Consider the following 13,592-nt stretch of genomic DNA (forward strand, 5'->3'; position numbering starts at 1 on the left):
CAGACACTTTCTGTAATAGTTAATTCTGCTACATGTATTCAATTTAACTACTCTCTCCTTTGCATCTAATATAAGACTATTAAATGTTCTCCTTTTTCTATAAAGGCATATCTTACCTTAGCTGAGAAACCAGTACCTATGCTGTTACTATACAAAGGATACGTTGGTCCAAATTCCCAAATGAGCAGAAACAGAAGGGTAGCATTAATTCCATTTCTGTAAAAAGAAACTGTATGAAAATTGGTGATCTGGGATCATCTGTTGTCCTTGATTAATAATTCTTATATCCATCTGGATATTAATTTTTTAGAGGGATGGAGTTTTTCTGAGTTGTAATTTGCTTTTCATAGATATTAAGCTATCCATTTAGAATTTATTAATATTTACATTTAAGAAAACTCCTGCTGAAGAATTGTCCTGGTTTCAGCTGGGATAGAGTTAATTGTCTTCCTAGTAGCTGGTACAGTGCTATGTTTTGAGTTCAGTATGCGAAGAATGTTGATAACACTGATGTTTTCAGTTGTTGCTAAGTAGTGTTTAGACTAAAGTCAAGGATTTTGCAGCTTCTCATGCCCAGCCATCGAGAAAGCTGGAGGGGCACAAGAAGTTGGCACAGGACACAGCCAGGGCACCTGACCCAAACTGGCCAACAGGGTATTCCATACCATGTGACGCCACATCTAGTGTATAAACTGGGGGGAGTGGGGGCGGGGGATCGCCGCTCGGGGACTAGCTGGGTGTCGGTCGGTGGGTGGTGAGCAATTGCACTGCGCATCATTTGTACATTCCAATCCTTTTATTACTACTGTTGTCATTTTATTAGTGTTATCATTATCATTATTAGTTTCTTCTTTTCTGTTCTATTAAACCGTTCTTATCTCAACCCACGAGTTTTACTTCTTTTCTTGATTTCCTCCCCCATCCCACTGGGTGGGGGGGAAGTGAGTGAGCAGCTGCGTGGTGCTTAGTTGCTGGCTGGGGTTAAACCACGACAAGAATGCACCAAGATCCGATCTGTGGGAAGAGTGTACAGGTGGAGTAGTGGTGGTAAGGAATCAGAGAAGCTACTGATTGGTCACTTTCATTGTTGCTTGTACACGTGGCAGAAGAAATTCCATTAGTCCAGGGAGTCAAATGCCTCATTATAAAAGTGCCACTTTCAAATAGGGACAGTGCTCATATGTGTAAAGAATTGAGTCCTATTGATGTAGTAATGCATAAAAGCAGTAATCTGGTCATTTACAACACTAATGTAGGCTGATCCAAGTGCTTAAGTTTCAGTAAACCAACATAATTAAACATATTCTTTCATTTGGCTGTTTGAATTAAGAGGAAAAAATGATTTATTACTAAGAATAAAGAAGAAACTTGTCTATTTTTTCAGATTTAAATAAAAATTATCTTGAATTGATGAAATTAAAATTAAACTGTATTATTCTTTATTTATCGACCCTGTGCATTTTTTTTTTAATTGCAACACTATAAAGGACTGTAACTTCACAGTTCTGTTCAAGTCCTACAGACAGTCCTGCCAAGGCAACTTGCAGAACAATATCTTCTCATGACCTAGTCCATCAAAATGAGTCCATTCACATTAATGTCTTAATTAATGACAGTGAATTATGTTGCCACTGTTTGAGTGTGTAGAGCTATTTTCTTTCTTTTTTACATCCCCCACACCCCCATCCCCTGATGGCCAGGGTAGCAGAGCAACAGGCTAGGTTGCAACCTAACCTGGAAAATGACAATGACCCTTTCATAAATGTTAAGCTGAAGAACACAAGTTGATATTGACAGTAGCTGCTTAGTCAAGTAGTAATACATAAGTGTTATAAAGGTATAAACTGTTCCTGTTGGCTTGATCTTTTTAAACCTAGACTTCATTGTCATAGCAAAGCTACTACATCCATGGCATGTTCATGTGGGCACACATATATATATATTCTTCTGCCATTATGTTGTATTTATAAATCTGAAATCAGTTTTCTAAGACCTGTGGCTTTTTATCTTTTTTGATAGGAAAGAGTGGCCCTGAATGCAAGCACTGCAGGGCTGACCCAGATAAGGAATGTCGCTTTTGCTCCTGTTACTTGTGTGGTGGAAAACAGGATGCTCACATGCAACTCCTTTGTGATGAATGTAATATGGCTTATCATATATACTGCCTGAACCCTCCCTTAAGCAAGATACCAGAAGATGAGGATTGGTAAATATACAAGGATGATTTACTTATGTATATTCCCATTCTACACAAGGTACCTCTTTGTTATTTGCAACTAGAGGAATTACTGAAGAGCTTTTATATTTCTGGTATGTTTTTCATCCTTGCACTGTATATAAACATATTTACATTTTATGTTAACATTCTATTTATAAATATAATTGGTATTGAGCATTATTGATCATTACAGAATTTCAGAAATTAGCTTGTTCAGTTTATGACTTCTGCGATATTAACTGATGTTATTAGACTTAATTAGCACCACCTACAGTGGTGCTTCCCCAAACTTTTATTTGTTTTATTCGGGCTTCATTGTTGCTTCTCCTTTAATCCTTTTCTTTCCCCTCAATCTCAGCCCTCCTTGCTGCCTCCTTGCCCTTCCCTTATCCTACAGCTGCCTCATTCATTTTTTCTGCTGTGAGAAAACCAGTACCTCACTCCTCCCCATTTCCAGTAACTCTAGCACCACCAGCAAGAAATCCAAACTAGTAGGGCCTTGGTGGACTCAGCTAACTCCATTCTGAGCTGACTCTGCATGGAGCCAGCATCAGCCTGTTGGAGCTTATCATCTTGAGCTCCATGCCACGTCACCTGTATCAGTTATGTGCAACTCATACCATTTGTACTTATAACCTGCTTGTAAAATATATTAAATGCTAATCTTTTATAAGTGACTTATAAATAGAACTTTAGAATTAAGTTTTTCCATTATGAATACATCAATAGATGTCTACAGACATGTTTTAAAGAAAACTTTGAACTGCACTTTGTGATAGATTTTAGTAGAACTACACACTTCAAATAAAATATTTTAAGTACTTTAGAAGTTTTGACAATCTATGGAAGTAAATAACTTAGTGTACTGTATTAGATCAGCTGCCTCATACTGAGTAAGTTTGTTTATAGTTCAGTGTCTATTGCTCTACCTTTTTTCCTGGGCTAATATATTTGTTTCCCCAGACTCCAGTTATATTTATACGCATGTGAAACTTCAGTTATGACATTTGGTGAGGGTTTTTTTCATTGCGTACATGTGCACAATGAGAAGCTTCTGGTGATTTAAAAGGAAATAGACATTTCCTTTTGAATATCCTGAACTGAAAATAATTTTACTCATATTTGCTCTGTTTGGAGAAACTGCTGAATTTGAACACTATCTAGAAAATATTTTCAATACATATTGCAAATATGTATGAGTTGTTGGGACTAAATATAGCAATTATTGTCCGTGTGCTTCCCATTTCTTGTATATGCAAAATGATTGTGTACACAGGTATAATCTTTATTCAGCAGTCTTTGTTGGGCAGCATGTGAATCCCAGCTATCCCCAGGTTTTCTACTTTTGTGCACAGAAGACTAATCTGCCCCAACATCCATTCACTTCCTACTAATTGCTTATGGAAGTGAGATGAAGATCTTATTGCTTCCAAATCATGTGTTGGAAAGCGTTCTCTGCTATAGCACTTCAGAGTTGGTCATAGTCAAACAGTGTTCTGTGGCTGTGCTTGACTTTTAGGTATAACAACTGAGAAGTTTTTTAACTACAGTCATCCAGAATATTAAAGGGAATATTATTTAGGATCCTCTAACAGTGCATCCATTCTTCTTCAGGTCCCCTTACTCCTAAAAGACTCTATATCAGTACTCCAGCAGCAAAAAGTAATTTTATGTTCCAAAATTAATCACAACAAGGTTACAAAAAAGAAAGTACACAGGCTCCAAGTTTAATTTTTTAAAAAAGAACAACCCTCAAAATGTGTTTGAACAGGAAAGAACATAGCCTGAATATCAATGTCCACGTGGAGTTTGCCTAGCGGAAAATTATGGAAAATTTCTTCTTTACCTTTAAATTGAACAGGTATGATTTGAAAATCATAGAATGGTTTGGGTTGGGAGGGATGTTAAAGATCATGCAGTTCCAAACTCCCTGCCACGGGCAGGGACGCCTTCCACTAGGTCAGGTTGCTCAAAGCCCCATCCAACCTGGCCTTGAACACTTCCAGGGATGGGACATCCACAACCTCTCTGGGCAACCTTTTTCCAGTGCCTCACCACCCTCACAGTGAAGAACATCTTCCTTACATCTAATCTAAATCTATCCTCTTTCAGTTTAAAGACATTACCCCTTGTCCTATCACTACATGCCCTTGTAAAAAGTCCATCTCCAGCTTTCTTGTAGGCCCCCTTTAGGTACTGGAAGGCTGCTATAAGGTCTCCCCAGAGCCTTCTCTTCTCCAGGCTGAATAACCTCAACTTTCTCAGCCTGTCTTCATAGGAGAGTTGCTCCAGCCCTCTGATCATCTTCATGGCCGTCCTCTGGACTTGCTCCAACAGGTCCATGTCCTTCTTATGTTGGGGGCCCCAGAGCTGGACACAGTAATCCAGGTGGGGTCTCATGAGAGTGGAGCAGATGGGGACACTCGCCTCCCTCGACCTGCTAGCCACGCTTCTTTTGATGCAGCCCAGAATGCGATTGGCTTTCTGGGCTGCGAGCGCACATTGCTGGCTCATAGTCAGTTTTTCATCCACTAATGCCCCCAAGTCCTTCTCTGCAGGGCTGCTCTCAATCCATTCATCGCCCAGCCTGTATTTGTGCTTATTTTGCAGGCATTGTTTTAAAATGATTGTTTTAGTCTATATTTTGCAATTTTTAGAGATGTAGAATAATTTTACATTATTTCTTGGTTTTGGTGCAATAAGCTGCTTTAAGAGTACCAAGACCCCAAGTGTTTAACTGAATTGTGAATTGTGACTGTGTTCTGCAATAAGTATCTATGAATTCTAGGTTGCAAATAAAAACATGATTTGAGGTAGCTCCCATCTTCTTAGAGGGTTTAGAGCGTGTACACAGGCAATTCTTGTGAAATATCTGTACACAGTGACTTGTTGCCCTATGTTAACTAGTTTTTCTGTTCATACTCAAAGATAAAAGGTATATAGTAAAAGTAAGGAAGTAGTAGTAGTAGTAATCTAAATATATTATTATTATTATAGATTAGACTTCTTCTACTAGTGACTTTTGGAACAAACTCAGCCCATGGAAGCCAGAAGCAATGGCAGTTGTCTTTGCCTTGGCACTCCTGGAGTGGGAAAAAAGTGCTGTTAGAAGCAGTAAAAGGATCTGTGTGCTCCCTTCCTCCCTTTGCCTTAGCCACTCCTATCCTTTTTCTACTGTAATGGTTTTATGGTGGCTGGAATGAGTCCCAATGCCATATGAGGCAAAGAAATATATAGAAATGGAGTTTAATACTCTTCCCATTTGTTGAGTACTGAGTCACATTCCTGATGCCTTAGGCATGGTAGGGTAGTATAAGGATGCATGTGTACATGTATGCATGTTTTGTGGTACCCTAGGGCTGTTCCACATCCAGCTGTGTGAAGTGAGATTTGGTGCAGTAAAAGCAGATGATGAGTGGGCAGGATGTGGAAATTAACCATGAGCATTAGTCAGCAGTATACTCTAATCTCATTTCTCCTCTCCCTTATGTGATCTGAACAAGCAAGGAAAGGAAGAGAAAATGAGGAGGGAATACAGGAAACATGGGGACCTATTGTACATCGCATGAGAAAATGTTTCACCTCTACCACCCTACTTCAAAAAAAAAGTCTTGTTTTAGAAGTGGACAGTATTTGTTCTTGTTGAGTTTATTTTTTCAACCCAAGACCTCAGCTTTTAAAAACTGTCATATATTTGCTAGCTTCAAAATATTTAGTCAGGATGAACAAATTTGACACTATTTTGCTTAGAAGAAATGTATTGCCATTATTACTAAGTAATAAAGAATTTACTGAAACTTTTGGTTTAGGTATTGTCCTTCATGCAAAAATGATTCTAATGAAGTTGTAAAGGCTGGAGAAAAACTCAAACAGAGTAAGAAGAAAGCAAAGATGCCATCTGCCAGTACTGAAAGCCAGAGAGACTGGGGCAAGGTAGAGTGTATTTTAATTTAAAAATAGCTCACCATTCATGTATGTGTTACATCTTTAACTACGTTTATATATGCATTACACAAAATTCAGTACAGGACTGAACAGACTGTAAAGCAATGTTGAATCCTGTACACCATCTACTGAAATTTAAAACATCTGAAGAATTATTAAGACGACTAGAGGTAAATAAAGAAAATTAATTAATTAATTAAAACTGCTGTTGACAATTTTTATATTAATATATTTTGAAGTGTTTACTATAATGGTTGGATGTCTTGGCATCCACATCAGCTTTTATAAATTATTTTAAATATGATAAAATTAATCCTCTCTGATGTGTTTTTTAGGGCATGGCTTGTGTTGGTCGCACTAAGGAATGCACTATTGTCCCTTCTAATCACTATGGTCCTATACCTGGTGTCCCTGTTGGGACAACCTGGAAATTCAGAGTTCAGGTATGGTTTTAGATTTGTAATTGAAATAAATCTGAATAATAGGTACAGTTTGGGCACAACAATTATTTTTGGATTGGTAATTGTCATGTTCACTAAGAATAAATATAGAGTGTATTTTAATTATAATATTTGAAATACTGCTAACTATAGTGGAATTTGAAGTATACTGATTTGAAAATTCAACTTAATTGCAATTGTAAAAATAGTACTTACTATTTTTAAAGGAGAACCTGCTATAACTGGCATGGACTTATATCTCGCGTGTTAAACTCCCAACTGAAATAATTAGAGGAAGTTGAATATTTTCTGAAGTCTACTGCTATGGAAGATGAACCAATCCATTGCACTTATGGATATAGATTATACAATTCAGAAAATATTTGACTGTATCCAGTGGTGTCTCTAGCGCTTATTAGCTGGTCAGGATCCCCACTGAGGACCACTGTGCAGGTGCAATACAGTTCCTGTTTCAGTGCATACTTCTCTTCCAATGTGTTGTGATGCCACGCTTGGTGCTAGTGTGCATGCTATCCATACTCAGCACATGAAAGAAATAACATTTTACTGAGGGTTCTAAAGTTCTGGTGGGGGTGGAACCCACTGTCCCCAAGGTAAGAGCCACCTCTGATTGTATCACTATAAATTGATTACCTGTTCCTTTGGGTCATACACAACTGGCATCAGCACCTTCCTTTAGGCTGATGAATGTTTTAAACTAATACAAGCCAGTATTGACTACTGAAAGAAGCAGTCCACCCAGCCATGTCCACTTCTTGCACTGTCCCTTCTGTTTTCTATCAATCACAAATGTTTCTCAGGCCATAAGATAAACTATATTGGAAAGTAATCTGGCAGAAAAACAATCCTTTGTGGAGGAGGGTAAGTTTCCCAATCCATTTCACTTTGTGGTTATACAAATATTGTGTCAGCACAAAGGGGGCAGGAATGAGAAATGTGGAGAAGAAGAACATATTTCAGGAGTATTCCCACCATAGCCAGAGGAACAGCCAGAGACTTTCTCTTCCCTTTGGGGAAGAGAGACATGGCAAGAATCAAAAGCCTCTTCTAATGTGTTTTCTGAAATCTTCATCCCACTCATTGCCTCCAGAGAGAGTACTTATAAAAAACCCTGTTTTTCTTATGGAAAAATGGATGTCTGAATAATTTTGGGTTTGGTATGACATACAAGTCTTCAGGCTAAAATGGTCAACAGAAGAGGTTTTGCCCCTTAGCAACAGTTTTCAGTTTCTCCCCTTAATAGAATTCACAGTGAAACAACCGAATACTAAACAAGTTCCCTGAATCTTGTCTGACTGGTGCTAATGTGAGCACTACCATCAATACAGATATTAGAGAATAGCAAAGCAAATTAATTTTCTAATGTAAAATTGCAGTGTTAGTGTCAATTATTCATTAATTTTACACACAATTACTCGATTGAGAAAGTTAATGTCTATTCTTATGGTTTTTGTGATATTTTGATTTATCCCTACCATATTTGAAGAACTTCTCTGTGAAGCAAACTGAAATAAATACTTCAAAACATATTTATATTCTGAAAAAGTACTTCTGTAATCATTGATCTTTAAATTATTAGTTTCCAGGTAAATTATATTCTCTTAGATAGGGGAAGTGTTAAAAATCAGTTCTGCAAACTCAAGATCTCTGAATCAAATTTTATTGTTACTGGATCAGCCAGTATCAGCAGGAATAAAAGTTAGGATTTCATCTCTTTAAGGATTCCATCTCTTTAAGGATTCCATTGGTGGAATAGATCAAATAGATCCCAGAACTTTCAAGTGCTGATTGCAAACAGGAATATAAGTAGAGAGGTTTGTTTTCCTCAGAAAATTAAGGAGATAAGACTTATAATGTAGGGTGTAGATATTAGAAGAAGAGTTATTTGTACATAATTATTTAACAATGGCTACGTATTAACTACATACTTTTAAAAAATATCAACATTTTCCACATAAAAAGTTACACTATTATTTCTGATTTGACTGTTCTTTTATATGAAAATGGGTTCTTAGCAGATTTATGAGAATTTAGAAGGAAAATGCTGTAAATGCTGTCTCATGGTTTTCTTCCTTTTTTCATGCAACAAGCTTTTAAGAATATTTAAATGTGATGTATTATATATTATGTGTGGTTATGTAGTTCGAAGGCTTACAACTCTCTTTTTCCTAGAAGGAAATTGACTTAGAACTGTTTCTGGATACAGCATCCAAAGGGCAGAAATCTAAATTTTAAGTCAAATCCTGGATACCTCATGAAAATGAAAGAAGGGAGAGAGGAATGAATGAAATGACATTTAATGGAATGGCAGAGAACAGAGTGGCAGTGAGGCCTGTGCTGTTCAACATGTTCATAAATGGTCTGGAAAAGTTGACAAATAACTGACAGTTAAGTGACAATGCTAAGTTGTTATGGATAGTAAAGATGAGGGGGGGGAAATCACAACTTTTCAAAGCTGATAAAGGGCTTTCAGCTAATTATTATTATTATTTAGGAAAGAGAATTTGTAATAGATAATTTTTAAATATGTCATCTTTGTGCTCAGTAGTGGTCAGAAATGTAAATCAAATGTTAGGACTTATTAAGAAAGGAAGAGGAAAAACAATATAATTATGAAGAACAAGGATGGTTAAAGGTATGGAATGGCTTTTGTACAAAAATTGTATGAAAGATGGTATGCTACAGAGGTCTATTAAAATTGAAGAAGGTGAATAGGGAACAACTGTATGTTCTTTTCTGATGAAAAAAAGTATGTAGCCTGGGAGGAATACAGAAAAATTGTCCGAGCAGCCAGGGATCAGGTTAGGAAAGCTAAAGCCCTGATAGAATCAAATCTGGCCAGGGACGTCAAGGGCAACAAGAAAAGCTTCTATAGGTACATCAGTGATAAAAGGAAGACTAGGGAAAATGTGGGCCCTCTCCAGAAGGAAATGGGAGACCTGGTTACCTGGGACATAGAGAAGGCTGAGGTATTCAACGACTTCTTTGCCTCAATCTTCACTGGCAAGTGCTCCAGCCACACCGCCCAAGTCACAGAAGGCAAAGGCAGGGACTGGGAGAATGAAGAACCGCCCACCGTAGGAGAAGATCAGGTTCAAGACCATCTAAGGAACCTGAATGTGCACAAGTCCATGGGACCTGATGAGGTGCATCCGCAGGTCCTGAGGGAACTGGCAGATGAAGTGGCTAAGCCACTCTCCATCATATTTGAGAAGTTGTGGCAGTCCAGGGAAGTTCCCACTGACTGGAAAAGGGGAAAGATAACCCCCATTTTTAAAAAAGGGAAAAAAGGAAGACTCAGGGAACTACAGGCCAGTCAGTCTCACCTCTGTGCCTGGCAAGATCATGGAGCAGATCCTCCTGGAAACTATGCTAAAGACACATGGAAAATAAGGAGGTGATTGGTGACAGCCAACATGGCTTCACTAAGGGCAAATTGTGCCTGACAAATTTGGTGGCCTTCTACGATGGGGTTAAAGCATTGGTGAATAAGGGAAGAGCAATGGACATCATCTACCTGGACTTGTGCAAAGCATTTGACACTGTCCCCCACGACATCCTTGTCTCTAAATTGGAGAGACATGGATTTGACGAGTGGACCACTCGGTGGATAAGGAATTGGCTGGATGGTCACACTCAAAGAGTTGCGGTCAATGGCTCGATGTCCAAGTGGATACCAATGACAAGTGGCATTCCTCGGGAGTCGGTATTGGGACTGGCACTGTTTAACATCTTTGTTGGCAACATGGACAGTGGGATTGAGCGCACCCTCAGCAAGTTAGCTGACGACACCAGGCCAAGTGGTGTAGTTGATATACTTGAGGCAAGGGATGCAATCCAGAGGGACCTTGACAGACTTGAGAGGTGGTCCCATGCAAATCTCATGAAGTTCAACAAAGCCAAGTGCAAGGTCCTGCACCTGGGTCAGGGCAATCCCAAGCACAAATACAGGCTGGGCGATGAATGGATTGAGAGCAGCCCTGCAGAGAAGGACTTGGGGGCATTAGTGGATGAAAAACTGACTATGAGCCAGCAATGTGCGCTCGCAGCCCAGAAAGCCAATCGCATTCTGGGCTGCATCAAAAGAAGCGTGGCTAGCAGGTCGAGGGAGGCGAGTGTCCCCATCTGCTCCACTCTCATGAGACCCCACCTGGATTACTGTGTCCAGCTCTGGGGCCCCCAACATAAGAAGGACATGGACCTGTTGGAGCAAGTCCAGAGGACGGCCATGAAGATGATCAGAGGGCTGGAGCAACTCTCCTATGAAGACAGGCTGAGAAAGTTGAGGTTATTCAGCCTGGAGAAGAGAAGGCTCTGGGGAGACCTTATAGCAGCCTTCCAGTACCTAAAGGGGGCCTACAAGAAAGCTGGAGATGGACTTTTTACAAGGGCATGTAGTGATAGGACAAGGGGTAATGTCTTTAAACTGAAAGAGGATAGATTTAGATTAGATGTAAGGAAGATGTTCTTCACTGTGAGGGTGGTGAGGCACTGGAAAAAGGTTGCCCAGAGAGGTTGTGGATGTCCCATCCCTGGAAGTGTTCAAGGCCAGGTTGGATGGGGCTTTGAGCAACCTGACCTAGTGGAAGGCGTCCCTGCCCGTGGCAGGGAGTTTGGAACTGCATGATCTTTAACGTCCCTCCCAACCATTCTATGATTCTATGAAAAGGAGGGGGCATCAAATGAAATGATCAGGTTCTAGATTAAGAATGAATGGAAGTAGTACTAATTCATGCAATATGCAGCAATACTGTGAACTCTTTCCTGTAGGATATTGTGAAAGCTAAGAGTGTGCAAGAGTTCAGAACTCAAGTAGATAAATTAATAACCATTAGTTGACTTTTCTTCCATGAAATGCAAAGATTATGCCTTTGGCTCAGGAAATCTAAGCCACACACAGCTGGAAACTGAGAAAATTTACACATAAATATCATTGTGCGCTTGCGTAGTCAGTTTTCACACTGACCAGCTATCTGTTTTTATTTGTTGTCAGAGAAAGGATGTTTGACTAGCTGGAACTCTGGTTTGATGCAGTTTGATGACTGTTATATTCTTATGACAATAGCAAAGCAATTCAAAAAATCTTATAAAATTGCATAAAAGTGTGTGTGTGTGTGTGTGTAAGTACCGGAGTTGGGCAGAACTGGAAAAAGAGAAAATGTTCAGAGATTAAGGAAGGCTGTAAATGTGATTGCATTTTCCTGAGCTGGTTAACTTTTAACAATACTTGACATAATTTTCATAAAAAAATTTTGACTCTGATCTTTCTTTGTGGTGGGTTGACCCTGGCTGGATGCCAGGTGCCCACCAAAGCCACTCTATCACTACCCCCCTCAACTGGACAGGGGAGAGAAAATATAACAAAGGGCTCATGAGTTGAGATAAGGACAGGGAGAGATCACTCACTAATTACCATCACGGGCAAAACAGACTCATCTTGGGGAAAATTAACTTAATTTATTACCAATCAGACCAGAGTAGGGTAATGAGAAATAAACCCAAATCTTAAAACACCTTCCCCCCCACCCCTCCCTTCTTAAATATATTATCACAGAGGTGCTACCGCTGTCACTGATTGGCTTGGCCTTGGCCAGCGGCAGGTCCGTTTTGGAGCTGGCTGGCATTGGCTCTGTCGAACATAGGGGAAGCTTCCAGCAGCTTCTCCCAGATGCCACCCCTGTAACCCCCCACTACCAAAACCTTGCCATGCCAACCCAATACATTCTTCCATAATTATTTACACAAATTTAAAATACTACTGAATTAGGAAGATAATCTGTATCTTCTTTGAGTTGGTCTAAGCAACCATGAATCTGGTCTTAAATGTTGATTATGGCAAGAATCGTGAATATTTTTCCTAAAGGACAAAGTGTACCTATTCATCTTTGTGTCAGCACTGTTCTATATTGTCCTTTCTTTTCATTGGATGTCTTTCCTTTTGTTTTTTTTCTTTCCTTAAAATAACCTAAAAAATTCATAATTTGTTTTCCTTTAATGGCAATCCTGTTACACAAACATACTTATGGAAATAAATTTTAAGCAGAAAAATTATTGCAGAAGACCAGTTGTTTCAAAAAGGTTTTTTAAAATTTTTTTATTTTTTAATACTCAAGGTCAGTGAAGCAGGTGTTCACAGACCCCATGTTGGTGGAATTCATGGACGCAGTAACGATGGAGCTTATTCACTTGTACTAGCTGGAGGATTTGAAGATGAAGTGGTATGTCATTTACTCAAATCACTAATAGGTTACATTAAAGTTTATAAAGATGACAAGTGGTGTCTGTTGCTGATCCTAAAATTAGTACTTATGAAAATATCAGTATGCAAAAATTACTACTACCCAATATCTAATTTGCTATGTGTTACTATTTTTAGAATAAATTTTTAAATAATTTTTTCTTAAAGAATATTCTTAGTCTCATATTAATTACATCTGAATTTTAGAATGTTTATGGAAGTCAAGTTTCAATGTGCTTATATAGTCTGAATTTATTATCATTTAAAATCTTAAATTTTACAAGTCACAGAATAACAGAATCATTGAGGTTGGAAGGGACCTTTTGAGAGGGTCTAGTCCAACATCCCTGCTCAAGCCATCTCCTAGAGCAGGACTGTGTCCAGTCAGCTTTTGAATATATCTATGTATAGAGACTCCAGAGTCTCTCTGGGTAGCCTGTTCCAGTTTTCAGCCACCCTCACATTTAAAAGTGTTTCCTTATGTTCAGACAGAACTGCCTGTGTTTCAGTTTGTGCCCATTGCCTCTTGTCTGGTCTCTGGGAACCAGTGAAAAGAGCCTGGCTCATCCTCTTTGCACCCTCCCTTCTGATATTTGTACAAATTGATGAGATTCCCACTGAGCCTTCTCCTCCCTAGGCTAAATAGTTCCAGCTCTCTCAGCCTTTCCTCTTATGTGAGGTGCTCCAGTCCCTTAATCATCTTAGTGGCCCTTCATTGGACTCTCTCCAG

At 39.0% G+C, this 13,592-nt stretch overlaps 1 protein-coding gene across 2 annotated transcripts in view; it reads left to right on the forward strand.

Annotated features, from left to right (window-relative positions):
* The window catches only part of LOC138683375 (E3 ubiquitin-protein ligase UHRF2-like), a 175,304-nt gene that overhangs the window by 119,951 nt on the left and 41,761 nt on the right, over nucleotides 1-13,592 (forward strand). For both annotated transcript variants that reach the window (XM_069775087.1, XM_069775088.1), the window contains exons 6-9: nucleotides 2,020-2,206; nucleotides 6,028-6,151; nucleotides 6,499-6,606; nucleotides 12,738-12,842. In XM_069775087.1, the coding sequence (XP_069631188.1) occupies nucleotides 2,020-2,206; nucleotides 6,028-6,151; nucleotides 6,499-6,606; nucleotides 12,738-12,842 (524 nt within the window). The remainder of the gene's footprint in view (nucleotides 1-2,019; nucleotides 2,207-6,027; nucleotides 6,152-6,498; nucleotides 6,607-12,737; nucleotides 12,843-13,592) is intronic.

The sequence above is a fragment of the Haliaeetus albicilla genome, chromosome W, assembly GCF_947461875.1.
Source record: "Haliaeetus albicilla chromosome W, bHalAlb1.1, whole genome shotgun sequence".
Taxonomy (NCBI): domain Eukaryota; kingdom Metazoa; phylum Chordata; class Aves; order Accipitriformes; family Accipitridae; genus Haliaeetus; species Haliaeetus albicilla.